This window comes from Barbus barbus (genome assembly GCF_936440315.1).
Source record: "Barbus barbus genome assembly, chromosome: 30".
Taxonomy (NCBI): Eukaryota; Metazoa; Chordata; class Actinopteri; order Cypriniformes; family Cyprinidae; genus Barbus; species Barbus barbus.
This window is the reverse complement of record NC_136758.1, coordinates 5,873,978-5,891,515: the sequence shown is the minus strand read 5'-3', so window position 1 is coordinate 5,891,515 and position 17,538 is coordinate 5,873,978. Positions and strand designations below refer to the sequence as shown.

At 40.4% G+C, this 17,538-nt stretch overlaps 1 protein-coding gene across 1 annotated transcript in view; it reads left to right on the top strand.

Annotated features, from left to right (window-relative positions):
• The window catches only part of kif6 (kinesin family member 6), a 156,904-nt gene that overhangs the window by 38,691 nt on the left and 100,675 nt on the right, over positions 1-17,538 (top strand). Inside the window, exons 7-10 of the mRNA XM_079385612.1 lie at positions 2,585-2,791; positions 5,659-5,802; positions 5,910-5,996; positions 16,585-16,688. Of these exons, the coding sequence (XP_079241738.1) occupies positions 2,585-2,791; positions 5,659-5,802; positions 5,910-5,996; positions 16,585-16,688 (542 nt within the window). The remainder of the gene's footprint in view (positions 1-2,584; positions 2,792-5,658; positions 5,803-5,909; positions 5,997-16,584; positions 16,689-17,538) is intronic.

Below are 17,538 nucleotides of genomic sequence, written 5' to 3'. Positions count from 1 at the left end.
TATCCTAATGAGTTATTCCATGGCCCTGTCCCAAACGGAACGCTTCGTGTGCACTTGCGGTCTTATGGACTTACAATGGCCGCCGCATGCTCGTGTCCTTTAAGTCCACAAGACCATCGGATTTCCCATTCATCATTTTTACATTCAGAAGGGTGCTATGCGCCCTCAATCCGCACTTCTGCCAAGCCCGCACTGGAGCAAACTTCGCAGCAGACTTCTACCCAACAGTCAAAGCGCCATTATGTCATGAAAGTGCGGTCTCAGAGGAAGACTGCGAGGGTTTAAGGTGCCATTTGGGATATGGCCCATGTTTCACTGTCACTATCACCCACAGGAGTGCCCATGAGCTCCACCAGAGGGCACTCCATCCCTGACTTTTACCATTCACCCAGGACTCTATTTCCCATAATCCTTTGTATGGACTCATCTATTGCAGTCACCTGTCTTTCATCACCTAATCAGTCTCACATTATAAGAATGGCACACACACATTCTCACATCACTGATGGTTGTTAGCCTGTTATGTTGCGTTGCCTTGCCTTTTGTGTTTTTTTTTGTTTGTTTTTTTGTTTGTTTTTTTATCTTGAACTGTTTTTATGTTTTGTGATTGTTTGCTGCCTGCCCTGACCTTCACCTGTTTTGTGGTTTACTCGTTTGCCTGTGCCTTGGATGTTACTGTTTTTGCTGTTGTTTTGACCCTGCCTGTTCTGACCACGTTTTTTGAATAAAGGCTGCATTTGGTCCACTACTCCCGTTGTCACGCCTCTACGTTACAGTCTCTCCATCACAGTATAATACTTTTATCTTTGAAAAATAAATACTATTTATAATTAACAGATAATCAACCAATTCAGCACAGGTGGAGCTTGTGTAATTGATCAACTTAATTAACATGATATGTGTATATATACAGTGGGGGAAAAAATTATTTGCTCCCCTGCTGATTTTGTATGTTTGTCCACTGACAAAGAAATTATCAGTAATGGTAGGTTTATTTTAACAGTGAGAGACAGAATAACAACAAAAAATCCAGTAAAACGCATTTAAAAAAAGTTATAAATTGATTTGCATTTTAATGAGTCAAATACATACTTGACCCCTTCGCAAAACATGACTTAGTACTTGGTGGCAAAACCCTTGTTGGCAATCACAGAGGTCAAATGTTTCTGGTGATGTTTCCCATTTCTCTTTGCAGATCCTCTCCAAGTCATTAAGGTTTCGAGGCTGACGTTTGGCAACTTGAACTTTAAGCTCCCTCCACAGATTTTCTATGGGATTAAGGTCTGGAGACTGGCTAGGCCACTCCAGGACCTTAATGCGCTTCTTCTTGATCCACTCTTTTGTTGCCTTGGCCGTGTATTTTGGGTCATTGTCATGCTGGAATACCCATCCACAACCCATTTTCAATGCCCTGGCCCTGACGGTACATGGTCCTGTCCATTGTCCCTTTGATGTGGTGCAGTTGTCCTGTCCCCTTAGCAGAAAAACATGTCTGACATGGGGATGGCGTTCTTGGGGTCATAGGCAGCATTCCTCCTCCTCCAAGCACGGCGAGTTGAGTTGATGCCAAAGAGCTGGATTTTGGGCTCATCTGACCACAACACTTTCACCCAGTTCTCCTCTGAATCATTGGCAAACTTCAGACAGGCCTGTACATGTGCTTTCAAGGGGACCTTGCAGGCGCTGCAGGATTTCAGTCCTTCACGGCGTAGTGTTACCAATTGTTTTCTTGGCGACTATGGTCCCAGATGCCTTGAGATCATTGACAAGATCCTCCCGTGTAGTTCTGGGCTGATTCCTCACTGTTCTCATGATCATTGAAACTCCATGAGGTGAGATCTTGCATGGAGCCCCAGACCGAGGGAGATTGGCAGTTGTTTTGTGTTTCTTCCTTTTGCGAATAATCGCACCAACTGTTGTCACCTTCTCACCAAGCTGCTTGGCGATGATCTAGTAGCCCATTCCAGCCTTGTGGAGGTCAACAATCTTGTCCCTGACATGCTTGGACAGCACTTTGGTCTTGGCCATGGTGGAGAGTTTGGAATCTGATTGATTGATTGCTTCTGTGGACAGGCATCTTTATACAGGTAAGGAGCTGAGATTAGGAGCACTCTCTTAAAGGGAGCCAGAAATCTTGCTGATTGATAGGGGATCAGATACTTATTTGACTCATTAAAATGCAAATCAATGTATAACAGTCTCTCACTGTTCAAATAAACCTACCATTAAAATTATAGACTGATCATTTCTATGTCAGTGGGCAAACTTACAAAATCAGCAGGGGATCAAATATTTTTTTCCCCCACTGTATACACAGCCGACTCACCTCTGTCCCACAACAGTTTTCCGGCATCCATCCTCCACCCCAACATCTCACTCTTAAACTATTCTTGCCCCATACTAGGGATGGGGGGGGGGGGGGGATATTTGGCATGCTCTCTTCCTTCAAGAGAGCATGCCAAATATGTTTACTATTTGCTAAATCCTATTATATGTAAGTGTGAACTCTTGAAATTGGTATTTGCTGTAATGAATTCATTTGACTCATAAGTCATCTCTTTTTGATGTTTTCATCTTTATGTAGACTCCCATGAACCAGGCTTCTACAAGGTCTCACTGCATCTTTACCATTCACCTGTGCAGCAAAGAGCTGGGCTCAGCCATGGTACGGCACTCGAAGCTGCACCTGGTGGATCTGGCTGGGTCTGAAAGAGTGGGAAAGACAGGTGTGGGTGGTCAGATCCTAACAGAAGCAAAATATATTAACCTCTCTCTGCACTACTTGGAGCAGGTCAGAAAACATTCTTTGTTACAGATGTTTTTATTTATTTATATGGTGCACTATGGAATTTTGCCCTCTCAAGCCATATGATTGAAATATTGAATTGCAAGAAATGTCAGAAATGTTTTATGTTGTGCTTTCGGCTCCTTTATAATGATAAATGTGATGGTGTGAGGTTTACCCATAGCTGCTTTTGACTACCATATCAGTACAGATCAGCACATATCTGAAAAAATGTAAACTGACTGTGAGCAAGTAAGTAGACACGTGGTCAGAATTGTTGGTACGCTTGGTAAATATGATCAAAGAAGGCTGTGAAATTAAATGTGCACTGTTAATCCTTTTGATCTTTTATTTTAAAATAATAATTACTGGTACCCCTAGAAATTCTTATGATTACAAAAAAATCTGAATATATATTCCCATTCATATTCACAATTTTGAGCACACCAGCGCGATTATGAACATGAAATTATACAGCCATGGCTTCCTGTTTCACAGAAATATAAATAGAAGGTAAAACAAAACAAAGGCCAAATTCCAAAATAATCACAATGAGAAAAACGAAAGAATATATTTCTGATGTGCAGCAAAAGAGAATTGATCTTCACAAATTAGAAAGTGGCTTTAAGAAAAGAGCTAGAGCAGTGAAAATTCCCATGTCCACAATCAGGGCAATAATTAAGAAGTTCCAATCAACAGAAAATGTTATGAATCTGCCTGGAAGAGGATGTGTCTATATCGTCCTAATGAACAGTGAGGAGGAGAGTTTGAGTGGCCAAAAACTCTCCAAGGATCACAGCTGGAGAATTGCAGAAAAAGGTTGAGTTTCGGGGTCAGAAAACCTTTTAAAAATGATCAAACAGCACCTACATCACCACATGTTGTTTGGGAGGGCTTCAAGAAAAAAAAATCAAGAAAAGAAAATGCTTTCAACAAAAAACAATCTCCAGCATATTCAGTTGTCAGACACGACTGGAACTTCAAATGGCACTGGCTTCTATGGTCAATAGTCAAGATGGGTTTGGTGAACACAGGGATAAAAAGTACCCCATGTGTACAATGAAATATACTGCTGTATTTTTAATGTTGTGGGCCTATATTTCTGCCGGAGGTCCTGGACACATGGCATCAATGAGTGCGTTTACATGCACCCTCTTAACGCAATTATGAGATATTGGCAATATTGCGATTAAACTTTACCTCATGTAAACGCAATACTTTGATTTAAATAATGCGATTAAGCTCATAATCGCAGCAAGCGTAATCATATTAACATAGGTGGTGTACGCCGATTTTAATCGAAATATACAGGCATGTAAACACCTTAATCGCAGTATATCCGCTCTGACCAAAGTGCGCATGCGCTTGTGACATACATGAATGATGTGACTCGCACCTGTAATAATATGCAAATTAAAATCAATGGAGGGGAAGAAAGCATCACATTAGGGGAAAACAAAACGCGTTGCCACCAGTCTCTGTTCCATACCCTCATACAGAAACAGCGAGTAGAACGCGATGGCAGCATAAGCAAACGAATTGCCATCACATTTCTATGGTGCCGAAAAAGCGCGGAGAGCAACCATACAAAAGTGTTTTGCATTAGATGTAAATAAATTAAAACAGCAGCCAGTAACACACCTGCTCTTTCTGAGTCCATCATTTGTGCTGTGCAGTGGGGTATTTGAATAATGGCAGTAAAAAAAATTTACCACAATTCTTAGCGAATAATAAGAATAATGGAAATTGCATGTAAACGGGAGTGGAGAGCTTTGCTCTTGACATGTAAACATCATAATGCGATTAAGTCCTTACTCTGATTATTGGAAATAATCACATTATTCGTGCGCATGTAAACGCAGTCACTGATTCTATCAAATACCAACAGATAAAAAAACAAAAAAGTGACTGACTCTGTTAGAAATCTTATAATAGGCCATGTTTGGCTCTTCCAACTGGACAATAATCCAGAAACAAACCTTAAAAGCAACACAAAAATGGGTCACTGAGCACAAACCCAAGCTTCTGTTATGGCCATTTCAGTTCCCTGACCTGAATCCTATAGAAAATGAGTGGGGTGAACTGAAGAGGAGAAGCACTGTCATGGAGCTGGGAATCTGAAGGATCTGGAGTGATTCTGGATGAAGGAATGGTCTCTGATCTCTTGTCAGGTGTTCTCTAACCTCATCAGTCATTATAGGAGAAAACTTCTATACTATGTTGGCAAATGGAGGTTTCAAAAAGTATTGAATAAAAGGGTACCGTTAATTGTGTCCAATTTGTATTAGAGAAAAACATTTATTTCATAATATTTCCCCCATTTTAAATTCTTATTCTCCAATGAAAGGTTAGATTTTTGTGATTTAAAAAAAAAAAAAATAGATCAAAAGGATTAACAATGCAGATTTATTTCCACAGCCTTCTTTGATCATATTTACCAAGGGTACCAACAATTCTGACCACGTGTGTAGCATATTACCACCATTGTAGCAAGACTTTTCTCTGTTCATGAATATAATGTAAACATACAAGGTCAAACAGTGTAAACATTAAATTTCCTGCCAAGTCTGATCCAGCTGTTCAAAATATAAAGCATTATTCTAAGCTTATAGAGAATTGGGGTAAATCGAGAATGCAGATTTGAACAGTTTTTTCATGTACTTGCTCAAGAATGAAATTTTGTTAATTTTTACCCAAATCTCCATAGTGCACTCAAAATTATGATTTAAATATACTGAAAAATTATTTTAATGTAAATCATTTTGAATATATACTTTTGTTTATATTTATCTGACCCTTTTCAATTTTAAAAGGAGTTTGAATCAAATTGCTAAAGCCACAATTTGGTGGGCTCCATTTGCTGTCTGGTTTAGGTCATTATAGCCCTGTCGGAGAAGAATAGATCCCACATCCCTTACCGCAATTCCATGATGACCTCTGTGCTTAGAGACAGTTTGGGCGGTAACTGTATGACCACCATGATTGCTACTGTGTCTGTTGATAGGAGGAACATTGGGGTACATCTCTTAACCTCAATTTTATATTTTTTTGTGCATGAAAGACAATGTAATTGCTTGAAATATTCACAGCACTCTTGCACATCACTCTCTCTCTTTTTTTTCAGGAGTCTATATCCACCTGTCGTTTTGCTCAGAGAGTGGCTTTAATTAAGAATGATGCTTTGCTCAATGAAGAACTGGATCCTGCTCTGGTAATTTTGACATCATCATCTGACATTATTTCTTAAAAAAATATCCTGTTAAATATATGGTTACAAAAAAACAAACAAACAAAACAAACAAACAAAAAAAAACGGTAGGCAGCTGGTTCCACGCAATTTGGAATTTTGCATAAATGCAAAAGATTTCCCCACGATTTACTGTGTCAGAAAGTAACTTCTGTGTGAGCTGTACTTTATGCATCAATGTACTATTGGCAGTATGCAAAGGACCTTCTTTTGTCTGTGACCACCTTCAGAGATCAAAAATCATAGAAACCTGGAAACTTGGCAGGATGCTCAGGCACATAGACGCACATCCATCACTAGGTAGCACTGTAATAAGGCAATTTAGCTTTTGGATCATAACTCTGGAACCCTAAGGGCTAGAAATATTTTCCCCTGGATCCTTAAGATAAGCCCTACAGAATGCACATCATCATTTCCTTCTACAACATTTTTCAGTAATGTAGAATTTTCTTAGAATTTGTTTTTTTTAAGTACTCTTAGGCTCTTCACCAAATTTTGCTTCACAAGTTCACCTGCCCATCCAGTCCTGATGGTTAATGGTAAACAAACTTGGCTTGCTGTCCTCAGTGGAGGCTCGAACCCGAGACTCGGCTTGAGCTCCGAGTTCAAATCCCCCCCATTGTGGTACTACCTGGAGGGAGAATAACATAAATAGGAGGAGGGATGCTGGAAGAATTGACGCTGAGAAGGAGCAATGAGCGCTGCTTATATAGGCTTGTAATGATGATTGACAGGACTGAATGATTAGGCTCCTGCCGAACCTACGTTTGGAACTTCAGTTCACGAGTTCGCCTGCCCATACAGTCCTGATGGTTAATGGTAAAACAACTTGGCTTGCTGTCCTCAATGGAGGCTCAAACCCGAGGCTCTGCTTGAGCTCAGAGTTAAAATCCCCCAAAAAGTGTTTACAAGGGACAGCAAGCTGGGCAAACAACTGCAAGTAGCTTTGGTGATGCAAGTAGAGAAAACTTTAATGGATTCAATCCCTCACCCCCAAGAATGTGCAGAATACATTTCACTATGGCGTTGGAGTAATATAAGGCGGATGGGAGCTAGCAAACAAGAGTCCCAGTTAGAGAGGAGTGAGAAATCATTGCTGCAGTAGTGATGCAAAGTAAAATTTTAATTGGAGGAGAAATCGCTGCTCTTACAAAAAATAGAAGAAAATATATGAGTTGAGTCAGGGCGCTGCAGGAGTGCTGTGCAAAATCACTGCTGCAGCAGTGAGAAATGTAAGTTATTATGGCATCTTCTGCAAGAGGGAGATGTCATTGCTGTTGCAGAGGGGAATGCGGTTTAGTATAAAATCTGCTCTAAGACCGGTGGAGGAAATCACTGCTGCGGCAGTGAGAAATGATAGTTAGTATGGCAGCTGCAAGAGGAGGGAGGGCACCATATATGGAGCTTACAATGCCTAGTTTTACTATGCATAACCTCATCTGCATATCATTTCCATGCATATTACCATCCACGTGACAGCATGTTTTTCCCATCAAAGATAAAAGACATTAAGGAAATATGAGACTAAAAATGCCATTTGTTACATACACATTATTTTTTATTGCTAAAAATTGTCCAGTATCCTTATGTTTTAGAATAAATATATAAACATATCCATAAAAACAAAACTGTTTAAACTAGTTCTCAGATAAATATTTTAGAATAGAGTTGATCTCATTCTTAATCAATTAATTACAGTAATATATATATACAGTGGTGTGAAAAAGTGTTGGCCCCCTTCCTGATTTCTTATTTTTTTGCATGTTTGTCACACTTTGTTTCAGATCATCAAACAAATTTAAATATTAGTCAAAGATAACACAAGTAAACACAACATGTTTTAAGTAAACAAGTTTTTTATTATGAAGGGAAAACAAAATCTAAACCCACATGGCCCTGTGTGAAAAAGTGCTTGCTCCCTAAACCTAATAACTGCTTGGGCCACCCTTAGCAGCAACAACTGCAATCAAGCGTTTGCGATAACTTGCAACGAATCTGTTACAGCGCTGTGGAGGAATTTTGGCCCACTCATCTTGGCAGAATTGTTGTAATTCAGCCACATTGGAGGGTTTTCGAGCATGAACCGCCTTTTTAAGGTCATGCCACAGCATCTCAATAGGATTCAGGTCAGGACTTTGACTAGGCCACTCCAAAGTCTTCATTTTGTTTTTCTTCAGCCATTCAGAGGTGGATTTGCTGGTGTGTTTTGGATCATTGTCCTGCTGCAGAACCCAAGTACGCTTCAGCTTGAGGTCACGAAGAGATGGCCGGACATTGTCCTTCATGATTTTTTGGTAGACAGCTGAATTCATGGTTCCATTTATCACAGCGAGTCTTCCAGGTCCTGAAGCAGCAAAACAGCCCCAGACCATCAAACTACCACCACCATATTTTACTGTTGGCCAACACTTTTTCACACCACTGTATATATATATATATATATATGTATATATATATATATATATATTGCAGCGTAAATACAATTGTCTGATTTGACACGTCACTGACATTTTAAAAATGAAATGTGCAAATCTTACCGTTTTCTACAAGTTGTATTCTTCAAATACAGTGGTATTTTTTATAATGTTGTAGAGATGCCTTCACAAGACATCAACACCTCAGTGCAGCTGCGGTTGAACAGTAGCCTAAGTTATGATCATTGGTCCTATTCAAACTGGAGAATAGACTGTTCGACCACTGAATCCAGCAGTGTTGCATCATTGATCATTGTTCTCGCTAAAAATATTTTCTTATAACATGAGATCTGCAGTTTAGTTTAAAGATGAATTATTGTGCACCTATAGCACTCCTCGCTGTCATTAAAACAGCATGCCACAGGAAATGTGATCAAGCGCATCCACTACAAATATGTCTACATTCATATAATCTTGGTTTAACTTCTGCATAATGACTTTTATGTAATTTCAGTGCTTATCTATTCAGTACTTATCAAGTTTGTTTTTATAAATCCCACCTTTTGCGTAGGAAGTGGCGTACGCCTCTTTCAGGGCAGGTTTTGTGCATATGCAATGGTTATAAATGAGGCCCCTGAAATTTCGGTTGTTTGGGGCGGTGAGCGTGCCTTGATCAGTTTACGGTCTGCATTCCCTGGGCAGGAGAGTGCATTCAATGGAGGCGGCAGGGCAAATCTGCAGGAGATCGTTAACAAGCTCTATTTCCCTTGTTATGAGCTGAAAGAGGAACCAGGTTAAGGGGGTCTTTGCAGAGCATTGTTCGTTGAAGGAGAAGTGCAGGAGTTCGTCAGGTTGGGATGCTGTTCATGGGACATGAGTATGCCAGAAGAATTGACGCTGAGAAGGGTCCTCCCGAGCCTACGATTGGAACTTCATATAAAGCAGCTAGTGCTGTTATGTTTCACTGTAAATTTATAGTAACACATATTCATATTCTTTTTATTCATGCAGAATTGTCAGTTAATGCAGATTAACCTGGCACATTTTTGTGTTATTGCTGCTTGGAATAACAAACAGCTGTGCCAAAAGAATGGGTATATTATCCAACAAAGTTTTAAGAGTGCATCAGATTGTAGGTTTCTGAACAGGCACAGCATTTTGTGCTTCCCAAATTCCTCTAAAGCTAGAGATATGGGCTGTTATTTGATACTTATCTTGATATTCCACGAACAATCAACACCTTCTCACCCACAAATCAACTCCAAGTAAACTCCTGGTACTCCTCTCTGAGTTCCTAATCTCGTCTGCTCCCCCAGTTTGTGCGCATCGTCAAACTACAAAGATATGAACTCTGTCATTAAGTCCATTGTTTCCATATTCATCCACCTTAGTTTCTATTCACCTGCATTTGTTGGTATCCTGCTGTCAGTTTGAGAAATTGTATTCACCAGTTCTGCCTCTCTCATCACTGTATCTGGGCATACTCTGACAGAAGGCCAGGCTCAACCAAAATGAAACCAGCAGGATTTACCATTCACACTCCACACTTGCAGACGCTTTCACTTTGGAGAGTGAAAAAATGACAACTATAAGATTGTGCTTCCAGCATGATATTAAAGGAAAGGGAAAGGAAAGGAAAGGAAAAGGAAAGGATGTGACGTGTGGCCAAGTATGGTGACCCATACTCAGAATTTGTGCTCTGCATTTAACCCATCCAAGTGCACACACACAGCAGTGAGTAGTGAACAAACACACACACACACACACACACACACACACATCGTGAACACATCTGGAGTGGGCAGCCATTTATGCTGCGGCACCCGGGGAGCAGTTGTGGGTTCGGTGCCTTGCTCAAGGGTCTCACCTCAGTCATGGTATCGAGGGTGGAGAGAACACTGGACATTCACTCCGCCCACCTACAATCCCTGCCGGACCTGAGACTCAAACCCCGCAACCTATGGGCTACAAGTCCGACTCTATCCATTAGGCCACGACTGCCCCTAATGTTAAAATTAATGTGGTTTGAGGCTTTATTAACAACTACACCTACCCCGATCCTAAACCTAATCTTACAATATTAAAAATGCAATGTTGGTAGCATGATGTGATAGGTAGAATTATTTGTTAGACCACCGGACTTACCCAAAATCTTGTCCTGAAAAATGGAGCAATTCCCACTTTAAAAAACAGAAGCTGTTGTTTATGGGTCACAACCTGTAAGCAAGTTTATTCTTTGTTGATGTGTTTTCCATGAATAATTTCTGTTTAATTTTATGTTGCATCAAGGACGTTAACAAAAGTCAATGCTGTTTGGCTCTGTTAGCCAGTTATCAGCTAAATGCTAATTCATACTTATCCGTCAACTGCCTACAAAGTAATTTTTAATCCCACCAATGAACTTTGAGTGTTGATGTTTGTTGGCGTTTATGTGATCAGTGTAAACTATTTTTTGATTAGAGCTTTTATGTAGCATTAACCAACATGCTTCTGTGTTTGATTTTGACACTGTAGTAAAGCCATGGTTAGTCTTCGTAATGGGCTTGTACCGTATTGACCCGCATATAAGACTATGTTTTTTTTCTTGGAACTACATCTGAAAAAATGCGGTTGTCTTATATTCAGGGTCTAGACTTTGACATGTCAATAATACACCCACAACAATAGGTGGCGCCAAATACACATAAAACGAGTGCGCCAAGAAATATGTAATGTAATGTGTGTTGTAATAATTAGTTAGAAGTTAGAAGATCGCGAGTGAAAACAAAAGAAAAAGAAAAGCTTACAGTGGCATGAGTCGTGACTGTCATGCTAGCCTGATGGGAACACACTTCTTCTCTAAATGATTTTAAAATTTAAGAGGGTAGCCTACCCAGATTTAATAAGATTACAATAAGATTTCACTTCTACTGATAATGAAATTGTGCTAGGCTACTATGAGATGGATAGCCTAATTGTTTTGTTATTCAAATGGGCTACCTGTTATATATGATATATCAAAAAGTGTATATTTTAAATGTGATTGTTGGTACATTTTACCAGTATTTACCATACATTAATAAAAAATAAAATAGGGAAAAAAATTGCAATATGAAAATAATTTAAGAAAAAAAAAAAAATCTTAATAAAACACAAGATTTGTTTTTCAAAAAGCCTTTTCCAAAAGGTACATCTTGACAAAGGGGGGTCGTCTTATAATCAGGGTCGTCTTATATTCGGGTCAATACGGTAGTTATGACGACGGATATTTGGCTCGTTCTACACTCTAAAAAGGAACAGTGCCATGCAGTCAGTAGCAATCACTGTAGATCCGCAGTCTGTAATCAAATAATCCCTTTGAGGACCATAGTATCATTTATCATTAGAGCGATTATATGAAAAGCGTGGATATTTTGTGCATGTATGAAGCTTTAGATCTGATTTGGGCTCAAATTGATAAGGCAATATTGACACCATTGTTTACAATACACAGGAGCACATGCAACTAACCGTAATATTAAGGGGTGTGACGTTTCTGGACAACGTGCACTAGGTGATTAACAAATCACTATACACTGGGCCAGCTAACCAATCTGAGTCCATTGTGTATTTCTGAGGGAGGGGCTTCATAGAACCAGGAATTCAACAAAAGAATGTTTTAGAAGAATGGAAGAACAGTGTAGAATAAAACCACCCCTTTAAAGTCCTGTTTTTGGAGTGGAATGAATGACCATCTGTTCAATCTGCTGTGTAAGACTTCTCCTGCAATGGACCCAGGTAATGGCCCTCCAGGTCACCTTTTTGTTCCTAAAGTTGCATAATCTGATGTTTTGCCGTGGTGACATGCATCTCTTTTTTCGGGACACCCTGGAGGTATAAGAACTTTGAAGCCTATCAAGACACAATTTTGGTGGCCCAGTATGCAGGTGGATATCTGAGAATTCTTGTCAGGCTGCTTTACATGTGCCCAAAATAAAGAACCTAAGGCCCACGCTCAAGGTTTACTTCATCCTTTACCCATCTCGAAATGTCCATGGTCTCACATTTCCTTGGACTAAATCACAGACATGGTCTCTGATGGGGGCGGGGGGGGGGGGGTCGCAATTTACTTTTCGGTTTTGGAAGGCTTTTGGGCATCTAATTGGAGCATATATCAGTTTATCTTCTGGGTTCCATCCTCAGTCTAATGGTCAAATAGAACGGGTCAACCAGGATATTGAGAAGACCCTCAGGTGCCTTGTCTCCAATAATTAAAACACCTGGAGCTCCCATCTGACTTGGGCTGAGTTTTCTCATAACACACTAAACAATTCACCCTTGGGCATGTCTCCATTTGAATGTCAATTTGGGTTCTCTTTGTACCTTTTGGTACCTTTGTTTGCTGAGCAGGAACTGGAAGTTCAAGTACCAGCCGCAACCCAGTTAGTCCAGAGGTGTCATCAGGCTTGGCGGAGAGCACATGCAGCCTTAGTAAGAGCATCATAATAGCAGCAGAAACAGTACCGACTACTCCTATCCAGGTCTAAGCACATCCACCTCACTTTTCACATTTCACATTTGAAGACTTTTGTCTGCTGTCCTCTGTCCACAGCAGAGAAATATACCCCCCCCCCCCCTCCCATCACACCAGATTGTTGGTGGGCAGTCAACGTATACTGTCTGTTGACTGCTGGATTCACATCGAGTCCATGGAAGTGTCCAATACCTAGTGGACTGGCCTTATCAGAGAATTCCACCGCCTGGATTCCAACCATAGCTAGTGGACCGTCAGGAGACATTCCTAAGAGAGGGGCTCCTGTAAGACTCCACCTGCAATGACTCTCCCAGGCACCAGGGAGTGATGTCTGCTCCCTCTTGCAATGAATCTCCCAGCCATTGGTGGGCACCCCCTGCCCTTTACTGTGAGGACTGTCCCAGCCACTAGGTGGCACCACCTGCTGTGAACCCATTTGTTAGGACTGCCCATCAAGTTAATTTGTACCACCTGTATTTTGTCCGTTTAATTTGGTTTCATTGAGCTGTGTTCAATCTTGAGCCTACCCTGTATGGATTACCTGAGTTCTAGAAGAGCTAAGTGTTGTTTCTCTATTGCCATTTGGCTTACTTTGTTTTTGTTTAGCAAAGCAATGATTGCTCTTTTGTTTGTATTTGAAGATTGAGACCAAGTAAAGACTGTCTGTTTTTGAGTTATCTGAGCCTCCTGGTTTACCTTTTCTTCTGCACATGGGTTTCTTTTTTTTCTTTTTTTAAGTAAGATTGCAAAACGTACAACATACGGTAAACACAAAACACAAAAACAGCAATAGAACAGAACATTCCAATAGAACATTATTGCAAATAACTGCAATGAAAATAAACAGCAATGACAATCTGAATAATAGTAGTAGTATTTAAGTAGTATTAGCATGCATAATAATAATAATTCTAAAGATGGTGATAATAACAATAATATTTTGTGATGACGGCAACCGTGATATCAGTAATAATAAAGGTAATAATAACAATAATAATAATGATGATGATGCAATAACAATATTAATAATAATAATGTGATAATGGCATATACCCAACACATACCACACCTCTCCTAGCTTCCTTGTCAGTGTTCATGTTTTTTTTTCCTTCCCATTCACGGTAAGATTACTATATGTATATGTATGTATGCATAAGCTGAGGTGGTGCATTAAAATAAGGGTGTAGTGCATTAAAATCAACATGTGGTGCATTAAAAACGTGTGGTATATGTTGGTTGCAGATTTGATTTAGTCCTTATACAAAACATAATCCCATCAACAAACATCTTATTACTGCTCAATGTTTTTATGATACTAATAATGATAATAATAATAAAAGTAATAATGACAATTAATAATAATAATGAAAACACTCATAATATTACTAAAACTTTGTATAAATATGTATAATAATATGTGAATAAATAAATAATTAGGATGAGTGTGTAAGATTTGTAAGCGTTGAATGAGACCTGATCTGGAGTGCTGTGGTTCCGAAGTATGGTTGTAAGGAGGTGAAACATATTCTAGGGAGATGTATTCTATGAGCAAATTTTTCCAAAGCGTTATGTGAATAGTGTTTGGGATTTCCAATTGACCTATCGGTAAGCCCCGCCCGTCGAATGCAGACTAGCCAATGGCAGTCGAGTATCAGTTGCACGGGGAGTGGAACTCAGACATCTTTAGGTTTCAGCGCCATAGAGAAACATTGGAAGATCCGAAGCTCGCATCTGTTTTATCGGGGTTTGTGATTCTCAGCTCTTCTAAGAGTTCTCAGCTCCTGTCCTCTCCCTAGAGCCCGCTCCTCGCAAGAGCCCTCCTATGTCTTCGCTGGTCCTGTCCAGCCCTCCTACGTCTCCGCTGGTCCCGTCCAGCCCTCCTTCGTCTCCTATGCTGGTCCCGTCCAGCCCTCTTACGTCTCCACTGGTCACGCCCAGCTCCGTGTCTCCAGAGCGCCCCCAGGAGTCCGCGCTTCCCGAGCGCCCCCAAGAGTCCCCACTTCCCGAGCTCCCCAAGAGTCCGCACTTCCCATGCGCCACCAAGAGTCCACACTTCCCATGCGCCACCAAGAGTCCGCACTTCCCGAGCACCACCAAGAGTCCGCGCTTTTAGAGCGCCCCCAAGAGTCTGCGCTTCCAGAGCGCCCACCAGAGCACGCTCCTCCAGAACACCTTATAGTCACTGCCTGTGTGGCTGGGCCAAAGCATAAATGGCTGCCCACTGCTCCGGGTGTGTGTTCACTGTGTGTGTGTGTGTTCACTGCTGTGTGTGTGCACGTTGGATGGGTTAAATGCAGAACACAAATTCCGAGTATGGGTCACCATGCTTGGCAGTATGTCACTTCAATTACTTTAAAATAAAGCACCTAGCCATGTAGCCCGCATTTAAAAACATTTGTGAAAAAAAGGTCGTTTTAAAGAGCTCAGTGTATTCAAGTGTGGCACTGTGATAGGATGCCAATAATAAATTTAATCCCTGCTAGATATTCCATGGTCAGCTGTAAGTGGTAACATTGGAAAGTAGAAACCTTTAGGAACAGCAGCAATTGCAAGCGGAAGACCATGTAAAGTCACAGAGTAGAGTCACAGACTTCTGAGGCGCATGGTGTGAGAGTCATCAATGCATCAAAGAGTTCCAAACTTCCATTGGCATTAATATTAACACACAGGGGCATCATTACTGGGGAAAAAGGAGGACAGAGGTCGCAAACCACCCCCATGGTTTTAAAATTGCCAACATAATTTTAAGGACTAATGCCATATTAATGTCTATGTATTTAGAATTACCCTAATGTGTCAGTTTCACAAGGTGATTGCATATTAAGATACTTCTGACCCTGCTGACAGTCTCTGTGCAAACATAGTGAATGTTTGTGACATTTATACACTCCTTCAGTTGTCCATTTTACAGCTTTTTGGCTACATCCCATTAATGGGAGACTGTACTTGCCGTTGATTTCAGTAGAGCTACTAGTACATGTTGCTGCTGTCTCCAGTTTGGCATAAATACACAATTTTTTAAAGATCGTATGGCAATTACCATGTTCTACACAGTGTGAGCTGTGTTCCAAATTCCATCATCATAAAATTAGACACACCAATAGCTTTTGCATATACATTTATATTTATTTATAATATTAGTAAAGCTTCTTATTATTATTTGACAAATTAATCAATTTTTTTGTGTGATGACAAATTTGGTACATTTATAGTATATAATTGGGAAGTCGTGGCCTAATGGTTAGAGAGTTGGACTCGTAATCCAAAGGTTGCGGGTTCGAGTCTCAGGCCGGCGGGGATTGTAGGTGGGGGGAGTGAATGTAGAGCGCTCTCTCTACCTTCAATACCACGACTGAGGTGCCCTTGAGCAAGGCACCGAACCCCCAGCTGCTCCCCGGGCGTTGCAGCATAAATGGCTGCCCACTGCTCTGTGTGTGTGTACACTTTGGATGGGTTAAATGCAGAGCACGAATTCCGAGTATGGGTCACCATACTTGGCCATATGTCACGTCACTTTCACTTTTCTGTCACTTGTGTTTCCAGGCAGAATATATTCTGCATCATTTTAAAAACAATGTGAGACTCTCTCTCTCTCTCTCTCTCTCTCTCTTACGCTGCTAAAATTGTTATGTTTTATGTCTTGCAGCTGATTGTCCATTTGAAGAAGGAAATTCAGTCTTTGAAGGAAGAGCTGGCTCTGGTTACTGGAGGGCAAAGGAGTGACAAGCTAACCCAAGAAGAGATCCAACAGTATGTACCTGCAATTCCTCACAATCCCTCACTCATTCTTTTTTAAACATACAGTAGAGGGAAATGACTAATAATGAATCGTGTTTGCTAATTTAACATTTCTTTCAATATTAATATTCTCTTATTAGTTGTATTCTTTGAAACAGTATTGGCTAGTATCAGACTAAATGCTGGATTAAATAATCAGACTGAAAAATAAAGCTAAAAAAATATAGCTTAAAAAAAAAAAAAGTACAAATAATCAAAATATAGTTACATGATTACATTACCAGCCAATGGCAGTAAATTGTAACAGAGAGCCAAAACGAGCAGGGATTCTTGACAGCTATATCACATCATGGTGTCATTTGGTTTTTTTTACGGGATGTAACGGCAGGTAAAATCTAAATGCAATTTATTATTTTAATAATAACTAGATAAACTTAAAGTTTAAGTTTAAAAAAATTGTAAGTTTGATGGTTTTCAATCTGAAATAGTTTGAAGTTTAAAGTAGTTTTAAAAGCTTAAAGTTTTAATATTTTGAAGGCAATACAGTCTGTCAGAGATATGACCTCAGAGTGGTTGCTAGGGTATTCTAGATGGTTGCAAGGGTACTTGGAGTGGTTGCTATAACGGTTGCTAGGCTAACTGGGCTGGTTGCTAAGGTGTTGTTATGCGGTTGCTAGGGTTCTCTGGGTAGTTGCTAAGGTGTTTCTATGCAGTTGCTAAGGTACCTGGGTCGTTTGCTAGGGTGTTGCTACGTGGTTGCTAGGGTGCTCGGGGTGGTTGCTAGGGTGTTGTTATGTGTTTTCTAGGGTGTTCTGGGTGGTTGGTAAGGTGTTGCTAGGCGGTTGCTAGGTGCCCAGCGGGG